The sequence below is a fragment of the Vigna umbellata genome, chromosome 1 (assembly GCF_029865625.1).
Source record: "Vigna umbellata cultivar VRB3 chromosome 1, Vumbellata_1.0, whole genome shotgun sequence".
NCBI classification, from domain to species: domain Eukaryota; kingdom Viridiplantae; phylum Streptophyta; class Magnoliopsida; order Fabales; family Fabaceae; genus Vigna; species Vigna umbellata.
The window spans coordinates 3167443-3183605 of record NC_142165.1 but is presented as its reverse complement, the minus strand read 5'-3'; the positions used below and the strand labels follow the sequence as shown (position 1 = coordinate 3183605).

General features: G+C 30.0%; 1 protein-coding gene across 1 annotated transcript; it reads right to left on the bottom strand.

Moving 5' to 3' along the window:
* Nucleotides 1–7738: 7738 nt before the first annotated feature.
* LOC124819476 (putative protein phosphatase 2C 25) lies at nt 7739–9981 on the bottom strand. Its single transcript, XM_047290997.2, has 4 exons — nt 9395–9981; nt 8605–8943; nt 8320–8499; nt 7739–8202 (listed from the first exon to the last, which is right to left on the bottom strand). The coding sequence occupies exons 1-4, from the start codon at nt 9872–9874 to the stop codon at nt 8041–8043; spliced, it is 1161 nt and encodes a 386-aa protein (XP_047146953.1). The 5' UTR covers nt 9875–9981; the 3' UTR covers nt 7739–8040.
* Nucleotides 9982–16163: the final 6182 nt, after the last annotated feature.

Here is a 16163-nt window from a genome sequence, read left to right as displayed (position 1 = left end):
CCAAAAGCTGCCTCCATTGAAACTCACCGTTTCACTTAAGCCCATACTAGCATTGGTAGCCCAATTATCCAATCAGCAGTAGTCTTCCAATTGCAGCACCATTGTAGCAGGCCAGCGCTGCCTTCAATTTCACTTGCAGCAACTTGATGTTAAAACAATGGCCCAAAACAGCGGCCCAATCTTCCAATGCAATGGTTCAGTCATTGCAGCAGCTACAACAATGGCTTAGCAGCACAATTCAACACTCTGCAACAGCAACCCAATTCCTGAAATCAGATTCACCAAGCAACAAAAAAAAATTAATCAAAAATTAAAGAAAGAAAAGAAAAATTAACAAATGAAAGAAAAGAATTTTTTATCAAAAGATTTTCTAAAAAAAATATTAATTTTCTAATTATTAACAGAAACTAAAAATTATATCTAAAAACCTAATTTTAACTAAAATTTTACAATTCTAAAGAATTAAGAGAAAAACATGGAACTAGCCTAATTCTAAGAAATTAAAAACTAAAGAAATCTAAGAAATGATTTTTAACAGAGAAAAATATGTAAATCTAGAGTGTTATCATACATATTATAGCAAATTATGAAAAATAATTTTCCCAAACTGTCCAATCAGACAATTCAAAATTTAACATAAACGATTAAAAGATTAATCGTTTGTGTTAAATTTCAAACGGGAACTATGTTTCACTCAATGATTTCATACTTCTAACATGTCAATCATAATAACACAACAAACTTTATCACATGTTTTAACTAACAACACAAAAGCCAATAACATGCAAATCCAAAAGCCAATAACATGCCTACCCAAAACCTAATAACATGCATATATCCAAAAGCCAATAACATGCAAATCCAAAAGCCAATAACATGAATATCCAAAAGCCAATAACATGCATATCTAAAATCCAATAACATGCAATTCCATAAGCGAATAACATGCATAGACAAAAACTTTTAAACAAAAATGATAACCTTCTTAACCGATTAAAAACGTAAAGGAGGGAAGTGGAGGAGTGCAAAACTCAAGAAATCGTCGCCCAAGAACGCCACCTAAGCACATGAGCAAAACTGCACCAAAACCCAATGAAAACTCATTTTAATCGGTTCAAATAAAATATAACTCATCAAAAAGTAATGTAATCGAAGTAAAAATGATTTTAAATAGTGAAAATGGAAGAAAATCAAACCTAAAATGCAATCCAGAGGAGAGAAAATGCGAGGAAGACAATGAACAGTGAGTGCACATAATTGTTGCCTCGCTCCCGGTTTAGTTAATAGCATACCTTTAGACGTCGACTCCCTCCTAGCCGATGTCTAAATGGCTTTAAACGTCATCTCCCCTGCCAAGCCGACGTTTAAAGCATTTAAAAATTAATTTTGGATCAGACTTTAGACGTCCGGGATGGGGGGCCGACGTCTAAGCTCTATTTAGACGTCGAGGTTGATCGACATATGTCTAATGGCAATGGAGCAGTCACTTTTGGCAGTCCATTTGGCGGAGGTGGGAAGGGGGACGATGTTTATGAGTATTTAGACTTCAGATTAATGGGATCGAACGTCTAAATGGCATCAAAAAGTTACTTTTGGATTATGGGTTGACCCTTTAGGTGTCTCATATGGGTGGCCGACATCTAAATAGACTATACACGTCGGCCCCCCTTGCACACCGACGTTTATGAGTAATAAAAAATTAATATTTTTACTTTTTCGTTTAGTTTTGGCATCCATTTGGGGGGAACCGACGTATATGAGTATTTAGCCGTCAGGGCCCCCCATAACCCACGCCTAAAAAGTTGTTTTATTTATGAAAATGCCACCAGTCATTTTTTACATTGGATATTCGAGGGTCGGACGTCTAAAGGGTGACGTTGAAGCCCTGTTTTGCACTAGTGATTGTAGCTATTTTTTTGTCAATACACAATTGTTAAATAGTTTAGAATATAAAACTATTAAATGAAAAATATTGTGTTACTTTTTTATAATTACAACTATATGCATAACTTCAAATTTCTCTTATATTCATAAATACAACTTACAAATAATATTAAATTTGTCTTAATTTTTAATAGAATTGTTGATAGAAAGTAGTGTTTCATTTACCAACGAAAATGTTTGTCGATAAGTTGTATTTATCAACGATTTACTTATGGATGTGTCTATTTCATTTATTGATAGATAAATATATCGGTTAAGTATTATTGATTTAATTTATAAATAGACAGTGGTTGTCGATAGGTTGTTCAATGAAATAGCATTTGCATTTTGGTTTTTCCTCCCTTAATTTCATTTTATGCATCTCAAAATATTTGGCTACGCTCTCATCTTTCGTCTTACACTCCAGAGCTTGTCGAAACTTGGTGACCCTGTCCCTGCCTTACGTTTAGGTTGTTGTGAGGAGGCCGCTACCGTGAAGTGACCCTACCGTGACAAAATGTTATTGTGATGTCTTGTTCGTGTTAAGGGATCTTAATCGAGGGTCCTATTGTGCTTTTTGTCATTGTCGTTGTCAAGGAAAACTATTGTGGTTACTGTCCACTACATTGTCAATGGACTGTCGCGGTAACTTCTATATTTGTAGAATAAATTTTGATCTGATTTGAACCTAAATGAAAATTTGTGCAATGAGATAAGGATAGGATTAACATTTGGTTGTGAAATCTGATTTAATACTCATTATCATTTTCAAAATGCATATGCATTTTATGTTCAATTATTAATAAAAATCGGTGCCCAATATGAGATTCTCCTTAAAAATACTATCAATCTCTAATGGATAAAGCTCTTTGATAGTGCATTGCAGATTGTTTGGATTGTCTAAATTGTCTGAATTGTGTGGTTTGTCTGAAAATTGATTTATGTCTAAATTCATTGTGGTTGGGTAGAAAATGTTGTCCACTACACTTGAATCTGTCAATCTATTTATTGACGAACATTACTGATGATAAATCTGTCAATAATGAATCAAATTGAGTCATTATATTACTGACAGATAATGGTTAGTAATATCGACAACATTTATCTGTCAATAATTATTGACGATTTATACTCGTTGATAATTATCAACGATCATTAACCGTTAGTAATTATCGATAACATTATTCATCAATAATTTTTATCCATAATGTTATTGTTGAAACATTTTTATCCTTTAGTAATCCATCAAATTATTCGTCAAATAATAATGGAATTTTTTTCGTTAAAAATACTTTCTTTCGATAAATCAAGTTTTTTTTAATAAATAGTATTGAACTATAATAAGATTATAAAATAACTGTTAAGAGATACATTCATGTTCCTTGAATATTTATTAACTCTATTCATATAACATTACATTTAAAGACAAAAAGAAACAAGTTAAAATTTTTCATTTTTAGTTTGAAATTTGAACTAAACCTTTTTGTTGAAGAAAAAGAAAATTAGATCTATATATATTGAATTTTGACTGATTTTTTCTTTTATTAGTTCATTTTTTGAATACTCTCATTAATTAAACATAATCATTTACCCTAAATTCCTAAAAATACTTTTAAATCTTTTTAATTAAGTACGGACATGTTAATTTGAATAGTTTAAGTTAAAATATAGAAACAAATGCAAACACCTATTTCCTTTTTAAGAAAGTTTCTATAATTTTTATGCTTTTAATTATTAGATTGATCACATTTTACACTTTTAGAAACAAAACTTACTATTTACCTCGAAATTAAATTATAGACACATAAAGGTTAAATTGTTCTTTTAGAGTGTACTTTAGCACACTTTAACAATTATTAAAAATTGTTGTATTCAACACATGTCTTGGGTAAGCTTATTATGAGACAAAAAAAGAAGCTTATATTTAAATAGCATGAATTATAGTTTTTATACTATTTAAGAACTCTATAAAATAGAGTGATAAAATGGATTAGACTAGCTAAGTTGACCTTAACCCGTTTTCTGATATATAGGATATAGGGTCTTTGAACCTGAATTAAATGCAAGCCTTTTTTAGCTTGATTTGATAAACACATTTCATAATCGGACTTCGGTCCAGCTAGCTTAAACATGTTCAAGGCAATCCTTCTGATAAATTTTTTTAAGAAATACACTAACAAAAAATACTAAGTTACTCATTAAAGCATGGTCTCAAACTTTCATTTGTGTCATATAAAACTTTAATATTTTATTTTAACAAAGACTACTTATATATATATATATATATATATATATATATATATATATATATATATATATATATATATATATATATATTAAGACGTTGGTAAATTTTTTGAAACTTTAATTTGTTTGATATAAGTCACTTACAAATGTTAAGATACACATGTGTTACATTGTTTTTTCAAACTTTTACAATATTTTCAAACTTAGATGTAAGCAATTAAATATATTGTTTGGGCATATAATCAAATTATAATATATTGATATATATAAATCTTATTTTATAGAGGTAATTTTATAAGGTTAAATTAAATTTAAATTTTTTTAAAATGGTATCAATGTTTATCAATGATTTGTACTAACAAGATTAGTCGATCTAGTCATTATGCTACGTGATATCAAACTTTTCTTTATTTGTACATTTAATGTTTTTTTTATCTGAACACTTGATATCCTCTATCTTAAGAATGTTAAAAATCTCATTTTATTTAAAAATATAGCTAAATTAATTATAATATATAATTTTAAAAAAAATTCTAAGATGATTGATATGTGAGTATTTTCCATCTTTAAAAATTATAATGATTTAGTATCATATTCCAATCTTGTAAATGTACACAATAAATAATTATATGTGTTTTATTAATTAAACTAAAATAAATATGTAAATAAAAATAACTATACAATACATTTCAATATTCAATTTTCAAGGAAAAAAAAATCATCCAACAAAATATAGTGGACTGACCCAAAAACTCTACAACCCACTTCGGGGGTTAGACTTAATCATCAAATTATGAAACCAAATAAAATTAAACCATCTTAGCCCAATTTTATATAATTCATTAGTTATGTTAGGTCGGTCCGTAACGTGTTAAGTAGCTCACTTGTTATCGCTACGTCAAAGCATGTCTCTATTTAAATTCCATAACTTCATGATTCTTAATTCATGCAATTAATTCAGTGTTTTTCATTGAATTGGGGTCATTGTGACGCTTTAAATATGATTTAATCTTAGACGTGTTATATGAAAATTAGAAATCTTTCCTTAGATTAAAAACTGATAAAATGTTCATTTATTTAACATTATATTTCGATTTCATATGATATTTAATTTTTTTTTTATAAGGGTTTGATGTGTTGAAACATATCACCAATATATATCCCAATAAGGCTACACTTCAAATTTAACCTATCATTTGTAAAACACCAAGAATATCATCAAAGAAAAATACAAAGAAATCATGAGGAAAGTCAGAGATTTTCGCCTAAGTCGATATTTTTCATATATTTGCACTCCCTTTATCTGTTGTGTCTTGACATGAAAGACATTTTGCCTTCAATAATTATCCTAATCATTGCTTCAATTCTCTGTATATAATATTTATTACACGGGATTGACAGGGGGAGGTTTTTCTTCAGACTTTCCACCCAATCTTGTTATGAACGCAAGTTATATTCCAATCGATGAACATAAAAATTTTACACAGTTGAATAGGTCACCTTATATGTATGCTTTCATTTCATACTTGTTCATATTTGCAAGATTTTTGCTTTTGGAATCACACATCCAAAATCATAATGAGCTGCAATTACCTAGTTGATTGCAGTGGTTCATTCGTCCAAAAAACACTCTATCTGTGTTGAATAAGCCAGAGAGAAAACGATACAAATGAAGGAGAATTAGAGCATTATAATAAAGAAGGTTCTTCCAAAAAGTGGTAATAATAAGCCAAATAAAATAGAACGTGCATGTTTCACAAGTATTAATATATATGATAAGATGACCGATTCTTCTCTGAAAGAATCAAACTGAAGAGAGGGTTTAGTAGTCGGCGTATGGTAGGGGATACATGCACAGTGTTGGTTGGTGATTGGACGATGGGGTTTGGTTGCATGCAATGCATATTCCCCTTTTCTGAAACCACTGTGACATGTCTAACATACGATACGAGGATCATCAAACAAAAGGTCATTTGTTTTTGTTTGGACATGGGAGAGTGCCCCCATGAGTACACAACAGTTCACAATCAAACACGTTCTTGTGCCTTCCGCGAAGGATCCCTCAACCACAACGTGTCATGTGCGTGTGCATGCAACTACTCTCAATGCCTCCAAGTCAATCTCAAGTCAAGCCACAACAATTTTCTTATTGTCACCATCATCACTTCATTATTGTCAACATCCTCATATTATATATAATCTGTACACACACACACTGAATTATCCTTTTTTTTTATGGTTGTATATATCGGCTGTAAATATGTCTACACCTTATTAAATCATTGACCACAAAGACACTCTAAAAACTTGTGTAAACACAAACAGCGTTTTTCCTGATTTTGGATCTCAGAAAAATTGGTGATTTCTTCATTGTTTATATAGTGGTTGTTCCATTATATTCAGTTTGCATGACAACGGATATATGCTGCTCAATATTTTACACTTTCATCGTATTGTTTTCAATTTGGTGGTCGGCAGAACACGTAGTCAGTGATTGTAATGGACAAGAAACTTGGTCGGTCAACATCTGCCAACGGTTCTGCTTATGAGTTGTTATAGATTAATAGTAACGTTCACATTAGTTTTCACGAGACATTTTATCAATTTATTTATTTATTTTTTTCTTATGTTAAATTAATCAAGTAGAGCTCATTTCCTAGTTCCACCGTCCCAGGCTTTTTTTCCGGAGTCAAAACATTTGAGAAACGAAAAACGCCCTAGGAAATTGGTGAACAAAACTGTTCTGATAAACAAAACCCTCCATATCAAAAGGGTGTTTTTTCTTTTTTTTTAAGGGATTTAAAATTTGAATTGTTTTTGGTAATTCTTAAGTATTAGAAAATTAATCTAACATGTAGTGATAAGATAGAATCCTCAAGCAGAAAAAAAAAGTTAATTAAGGTTTGTTTTATGAATATTAAAAGATTGTTTAACCTAAGCCTGAATATAAAAGGGTTGAATAACAATTATTAAACATGCTTTTCACGTGAATCAAGTGTTTGTTTTATGAACAGTCAAGTTCTTTTGTCTTCAGTATGACCTTAAAGTATCTTCTTGCACTCGTGAACCTTTTCATTATCTCTTTTGACACGGTATGGAAAGAAATCTGTTACGATTCATGAACATCTACCTAACTCAAGTTTACGTTATTAACTTTAGAAGTTAAAAGTAAAATAGTTTGCATGAATCTCTGTATAACAATAGACCGTGTTAAAGGGATCATTCACGTTGTAGAAGAGTGGATTCGAAGCAAAGTCGCCAAATGTTTGAGAAAATTACTCGGGGATGGAACTTGGAAGCAACATAGGTAACGAATTAAGGCCCAAAACTATTTATGAGGATAAAAAAAGCTCCTGCATTGATGCAGACCGGCTTGAATAAAAAACTCTCAAATTCTTAAGTCAGAAGCTCACTATTCAGCCTACTGGTCATTCAATATCTAACTAGAATCAGTTGACAAATTCATAGAAAGAGGCTAAATTTGGCCACCTCATAAATTATATGACAGATTCCTTGATTGAATCATTCTACAACTTTGAATTTAAATATCTTCAAAAAAATAAATGAATTACCAAACTAATAATAGTAATGATAATAATAATAATAATAATGTACGCTTATTACATCAATCATTCTATGGTAAAAAAATTACTAGATCTTGTTAATATCCCTCCCTATGCAGGTACAAAAAATTTCAATGATGTGGTCAGATTTATATATACAGAAAAGAATGGTTACTCTATCATCAGGCACCTCCTCCAAGGTTAAAAATCAGAAACTGTTATGCAATCTGGACCTCAATGGGGGTCTCAACTGCAATCTAAAAAGACCTGATGCACTACCTCCTTCTTCTGTTGTGCTAACGAAACTTTAAACATAGTGTTCTAATTTGATTAGCATAACGCTCGTATCATCCATGGAGCCTCGTGAAACAGACAAATCTACAAGCTTTTTACAAGCCAGCAATGGTTGTGATTTGTTGCTCCCCACGAGAAAAGAACGAGCAATGTCTACTGCTTCCTGATTACTAACCTGAAAGGACGAGAAAGAGAAACTTGTTCAGTTAGTTCATCACTCAGCAAATGAGAAACAATATTGAACAATACATTTCATGAAGAAATTGTGAATATATGGTCTCAAGTTCTATACCTTATCCCATAGTCCATCTGAAGCTAAGATTAACAAGTCATGTTCAGGTTCAATTCTGAGAACTTTGGTCTCAGGTTCTGCTGTCACCCATTGTTTCAGGTGTCTATCTCCAATTCCTCTAGACACAGCAAGAGATCCTTGGATCCTCCAAATACCGCGGCATAAATCCACGTAGCCACCCTACAAGAACAATTCCAATACTTAAGAACCAACAAATTCAAATTCAAAGATTTTGAGGTGGTTCCAATAACAACAGAGAAAGTATTATCACGCTTAGAAGCTTACCAGGCTCTCAATTCTGTCCCTTTCATCTTCCCTTGAAGGCCTGTGATCAGATGTTAGGGCTTCAGCAACACCCCCTCTGCTAATGACAGCACGGCAATCACCAGCGTTGGACACAACAAGGTTGCCGTTCCTAATCAATGCTGTCACACAGCAAGAGCCACCATGGAGTTCCTCCTTCAGGAAATCTGAGTCTGTGTTGAGGTACCCACGCTTCACTGCCTCCTCAGCATCATCTTCATCTCTCATAATCACTTCATCTAAAATATTCTTCTCTAAGTTATTTGCAGCATATTCAGCAGCCTTGGCACCTCCGTGCCCATCAAATATGCCAAAAAAAGCCTGTCGGGATCACAAACAAATTTTCTCGTTAGATTTAGTTACACTCACATCAATCTAACTCATCAAGTATGAGCATCATCAGGAGCATATTAATCAATCCTCAATACACATCACACACACTACAAATTTTACCCAATCTCTCTGCTTCAAATATTTTAATTCAACATGTTAACCACTGAAAAAACTTCTTAACTGAGTAAGTAAATCACAATTCTTCATACCATATATATCTACAAATTCATAAAACCAACAAAAACACACAGAAAATCTCTCGATCCTTCAAATTCTGTAATAAGTAAACTCAATCAGACTCAGACCAATTTCAGACAAAAAGTTTCAAACTTTCCACAACCCCAGTTCGTAAAAAGACCCCATAATCATAAGCCCCCTACCCACATACCCCAGCCCCAAAGTTTTTTTTTTTCTCTGTTCAAAAATAGAATTTTCTTACCAGTTTGTTTTCACCGCGCAGATTATTCCCAGCGGTGTAACGATCCTCCATGTACTCCCTCCTCCCTCTCTTGCAGTAGACCCCAAAGCCATCCTCCTCGGCCTCGACGACGTCACGCGCCGCAGCGGAGGGCGTGGGCGGAACCCCGAAGGTGAGAGAGGAAACGGGTATGTCGAGCCTGGCGGGTCGCTTCCTCTTCAAAACGGTGCCGTTGGGGGAGGTGGAGGAAGCAGAGGAGGCAGAGAAGACGGAGGGAGGCTTGGGAAGGCGAAGGCGAAAAGGAGAAGAAGGAGAGGAGGAAGCAGCCGCAGCAGAAGGAGAAGAACAAGAGGAGGCCGTGTTAGTGTTGGAAGGTTTGAGGTGGGAGAGGGAGAGGGAAAGGGATTCGGGCGAAGAAGAGATGATGGAAGGCTTAGAGCAGAAGAGAGAAGAGGAGGGAGAGAAGACCGGCGAATTGGAAACCGCGACGGAGCAAGACATGTTGGAAAAATCCTTGTGTTGTTGAGTAAAAATTCAAACGTTGGAATTGGTCTTCAATGCGTTTTGTTTTTTGATTTGAGTTTGGGTTTTGTGTGTTGAGAGAGTTTGATAAGGGAGGGTGAGGTGTATATAAAGGGCAAAATAATAGAATGTTGTTTCTGGGTCGGATTGGAGTCAGTGTGGGACCCTCTCTTTTGCGTGTTATTTGCGAGTTTCATTACACACACAACACAGCTATCACACTCAATTTTAAAACGTTCTTTGACCACCTTCTTACACCTCTGAAAACCCCCTTTTGCCCCTCCTCCTTTTCCTGCTTCATCTTTTTCTTTTATGTTGCTGCCCCTTCTTCAAAAAAAAAAGGGTAATAATAGGTCAATCATCATGAAAATTCAATTTAAGGAAATAAAAAAAAAAGGAAAAATGTAGATTGATATAGTCTTCATACACCATAACGTGAGGTAATATGATAATTTTGTCCCAAAAGTTTACTATATCATTTTGCATATGTTTGTTATATATCTATTTTTAATCATTAAGTCATTTATATTTTAGATTAATATTTGAATTATTTACAATTTAGAAACTAAAGACATAATTATTAGTATTAGTTGTTATTTAACTAGATGCATTAATTTCATTTTCCTGTTCATATATATATATATATATATATATATATATATATATATATATATATATATATATATATATATATATATATATATATATATATATATATATATATATATATATATATAATCTTAATACATTGTTGTGTGAGGTAATATGATAATTTCTTTAATGACTGTGCTGATAAAATAACAAAAGTAATTACTATAAGATTTTGCATCAATATTATATCTATCTTTTACCATTGAGTTAATTAGTTACGTGATATGTTAAAGATAATACAAATTGAAATATGGTCTATTTTATAAAATAATATGACAAAAATTATTCAATTTTATGTCTGTTAATTTTATTTCAATATTAAATTTATTTAGATATTATTGCTATGAGTAAAAACATAGTTTTATCTTTAAAATATATTTTATTTAGTTAAAGTTAAATAAAAAATACATATAAACTTAAAAAGATTTTATCTCGGGAGATATTCAAATTTTATATTTTACAATTTACATCGGTATATTGGAAGTCGGAAAAAATATAATTTTATTTATATATTAATTAAGTTATATATTGATATCGTAAAACTTCATGTCATAAATAATTAAATACAATACGTTTATTAATATTTATAACAATCGTTTTAAAAATATTAGAATAATTATTTATTATTGATAGGCGAAGTATGAATTTCCACATTGATAATATATAATAAATTAGTTATTTTATTTATTGTGAAAGAAGGCATAATTTTAAGCAAAAGAAGTGTGTAATTTATTTATTTTCACAACTAATGACATGAGTTTCCAAGTAATAATAAATTTAATTGAAATATAACTGCAAAAGAAAAACATCATTTTGTAAAAGTAATAATATAATGAATAAAAAATATGAATCAGTATTTGATTTAATTGAAAGAAAATGAAAATATAGAAATTGAAGAGTTTTTATAGTTGTTTAAATTTACTTTTACTTGGTATTGCATTGATTCAACAAAGAAAAAGGTAAAAGGAATAAAAATCTAATTTGAATGTTGACTCGAAGGTGTGTTGTATTAAAGAGAATGTATCTTTAAGGAAAGAAGAGAAAAAGGGTAGGAATGTAATCTGGCGAAGTGTTAGTGGGGTGACCTGGGCGAGTAAAAGCTGATGAAAGTTGGATTGAAAGAATAAAAAAAAGAAAAAAAAAGTGTAATAGGAATGTTGAAAGAGTGTATTTTGACTGAAGCAGTGCAACTACTTGCGTTCAAAACCCTAATAATAATCTCTTTCATTCTCTTTCTTAATTTGTATTATTGATTAGGTTTTGTTTGGGGGAAGTTAACTATTGAGAGTGTGGGGCCACAAAGAGAAGCACGTTCTGCGAAGTTACCGTTGGAGATAGAGAGAGAAACAGACCTCATTTATTATATTATTGTTATTATTATTATTTGGTTGTTTGGCTTGGTGACCGTTGTCATCTTCTTCAGCACTTCTCAACCAACTCCATATTTCTAACGTTAACACAGTGTTCTTTACAACTTTTTAAAATGCTTTTTTTTTCTTCTCATTCAGCACCGCCATATAAGCTTGCAAGTTGCAACTACTTCATTTCTCGCAATGCTTCCAACTTTACTTTGATGAATTTATTTATTTCAGATAGTAATGCAAGTTAAGGAACATAACTAAATAAAATTATTTTTAACTAACTTTTCACAACATTCACATTATATGGTTGACGTGAAACGTTGATTCACGTAAAAGTGTCACTTTTACATTGGTTTCTACAACTAATAGAAAATCAACATTCATTAACGATTTTTATAGTTTTAAATAAAGAATTAAATAAATTTTTATTCTTTAATTTTGACCTCAAATTACTATATTTTTATTTGTTAAATACATTTTTATAATAGATATTAAAATAATAATATATCAAATTGTTTCGTGCTGAAAGGGGCTAAGGAAAACTCGTACTCCTCCCGTTCGGGAATGCTCTATCTCCGTCGATCGGTCCTCCTTGCTCCTGTCTTAAAGTCTGAAGCTTCCTCTCTTACTGTCAAAATGGGAGTGGCCTATAGGAAAACACTCCGACGCTCAAAGTTAGAATTTATTTCCGCAAGTCTCGTTTTTTAATTAGAAATCAGAGAGCTTACCTTCTCCATCAATTGTTATTTATAGGATTTCAAGGAATATCATCCATTAACGTACCTCTTAATGACGATCAATGTCCACCTTAACTGTTCGACAGTGACCGTTACATCATTAATTATGCATTCATTGACATTCAAAGGTTGTCTCCAACAAACGGCTGAAGAGTTCATGAGTATTCTCCTGGCGTCCGACAGGGAATAATCGGCTTCCATCGCCCCTACGCACCCGGTCGGTCTAATTAACACTTCCATCGTCTTTTGACAGTTTGTCTAACCTACTCGATAGCAACACATATCCGGTCGGTCTAGCCTACTCGGTAGTAACACAAATCATATAAAATACTTAGATGATAGTATGGAATATGTTTGATATATCAAAAAAATTAATTTAATTAAATTAAAATGATTATATTTATTAATTTTTAAAGTTTAAGAATAAAAATATATCAAAATTTTAAAAATAAATAAATTCTAATTTTACAATAAAATTCATAGATTAAAATGAAATAAATCTATTTTTAGATTTTCTTTTATCATTTTAATACAATTTTGTTATGAAATTATAAGAATTATGTAAGTTTAAAAATATTTCGGACAAGTAGTAAGCTTAAAAGATTTTTAATCATTTCATAATAAAATTACATCATAATAATAAATAATAAAAAAAGCTTCCGTTTGTATGTAGTTCTCAAAATAACAGAATTTCACCAAACGTAAATGAATTGTTTTGCATTAAGGATTTTGGTTCATCATGTGTATTTAAACATTTTAGATATAATATGCTATTTATTTAATATTAAGATGATTAATATAAGCATTTTTAATTTAATTTTGAAATCCTATCATTAATAATTGAAATGCGTTCTTTGTTAATATTTTTATTTTACAACATAAACAATTGTCTACCGTTTCATGTGTTCTAATAATAACAAAATTGCTTAGCTTTTGTTTTTTTTACTGCCTGCTGCTTAACATAGGAAACCTTTGTCTTTTTGTGAATCTTAAAAACCTTTATTAACAAAAATATTAAAGAAGATCATAATATCATATTATATAATATGGGTAGTGATAATGCGAATAGATAAATGGATATAACATGGTCTTTTGTTTAATAGATTCGGAGGTCTCTATATTTGCGGGTTCGTTTCAATTGGGTCCTCCAATTTTGGACGTGATCAATTGGGTCCCTAATTTGGTCAATCTGATTCAATAATAACATTTTCATTGAATGCAGTTAACGACGTTAACTTTTTTAATTGGTGGCAAGCTGAGGCATCCAGGTGGCATCCTTGATGGATTTTTAATTGTTAAATATATTAATAAAATATATTAATAAATGAAAATATAATTAGAAATTATTAAACATATTAAGCATTGTTTCCTATTTTGGGGTAGCTTGTGTATGAGAAATTGGGGAAATCTGCGAACTTAGGGTTCGTTGCTGGAAATGGCATTGTGCTGGCATTTGGGGAGCATTGCTTTTGCGTGAGAAATTAGTTAGACATAAGCTTTCGTTGTATAAAATTGTAGTGATCTATCGGTGGTTTTGAGTAGAAGCAGGAAATTTTTGGCGGTGAATCACGTGGAAGAGTTTCGCGAAGGTCGTTGGAGGTGTAGCACGTGTCCAGGTTAGTAAATGTTTACTTCTTTGTATAATTTTGACAATGATGCATGGTTAGTCGTGGTCCCCCATGTTCGAAGTGGTGTGGTAGTGTGTTATTTATGTTGTTGTTGAAATTGTTGTTGAAAGTGGTCCCCCATGTTTGAAGTGTCGTAGTAGACCCTAATTGTTGTTGTGCTTTATATTGGTGTTGCAATGTTGCAATGTGATCCCCCATGTTTGTTTCTTGTGCTTTTTGTTTTGTTTAAGTTATGTTGTAGTTGCTCCCCGTGTTTCCTTGTTCTGCTTCTAATTTTATATAATTTTTGTTGTCATTGTCGTCTTATTATTTTATAGGATATATACTGTTATAGTGTATTACATGTAGGGCTGGGCAAAAATAACTGATCTGTACTGTACTATAGTTAACTGTACTATATTATACTTAAAAAAACTGATCCACTTTTACTAAAAGTTCAGTATACTATTTTATGGTTTAGTTTTTAAAAACTGAACTTATAACAGTTTCGGTTCAGTTAACTGTGAGAACTGTATCTACTCTTTTCTTTCTCTAGTTCCTATTCAATTGCTCCGTTTGGCTAAGAAAACGTTATTTAATAATAAAATATTAATAAAAGAAACCGTTCAAATAAAAAATTAATAATGAATTTTTTAAGACAATTTTTTTTATCACAAATTTTTATATTTTTTCATCAATAAAAATATATTACTTTTTAAATAATATTATTTTAAGTAATAAAAGTAAAATATATTTTTTTAAATTTAATTTTATTAAATGATTAAGTAATATAAATCATAAAAAAAAAGACTATATAAAAAAATAATACTTTAAATATATTATATTCTTTAACATATTATTAAATATGTAAAAATATGTTAAAAAAACTTTTAATGATATTAAAATGTGTGTAAGCACACACACTAAAATAACTATTTATTTTAAAAATCAACTTACTTTAAAATAAATATCAATATTATTATTTTTAAATGATAGTATTTTACATACTAAAAATAAAATATATTTCTTAACGTTAAATTTTATTAAATGAATATATAATGAAATATCATAAAAAAAATAGTAATGTAGCAAAAATAATTAATATTATAAAAATATCAAATGACAAAAAAATTAACAAATGTTTATCAAGAGTAATTTTTCTAGTATCATCTTTTATTATATTATAATAATTAATAAATATTTGTTTAATTTTTACATAATAAAATATAAATAATAAATAATTGATTAATAAAACAATTTTATGAGGGAACAAAATAAATATAAATAAAAAATTATTTTAAAATAAAATAAGTAGATAAAAAGATAAAATAAATTATATACACATATAAAACAAAAAAATATAAATAAAAAATTAAAAAAATAAATATAAAAGTAAAATAATATTCATGACAAAATAAATATAAATAAAAAAAGAAAAAAAAATAAAAAAATAAAAAAAGAAAAAAAAAATAATAAAATAATTTCCATACACATATAATAATAAAAGAAATATAAATAAAATAGAAAATAATAATATCAAATAATTAAAAAGTTAATTTGTAAGACACTTATGAATAAAATAAAATAAATATTAAAATAAATTTCAATTAAAAAGAACATGTATTGTTATACTATTCAGTTTAAAAACTAGTACAATTCAGTTTAAAAACTAGTACAATTCAGTTTAAAATTAGCATAATTCAGTTTAAAATTAGTATAGTTAGTAGTTCAGTTTAGTTTATATTGTAGTTTAGTACAATTTAGTATAGTTCAGTTCAGTCCAGTTTGATAAAACAAAAAACAGTTCAGTTCAGTTTGTCTGAACTGTTTTACAGCTCAGTTCAGTTTATACAAATTAGTTTTTAGTTCAGTACAGATTTTAGTAGTACAGTGCAGTTCAGTTCTATTTGCC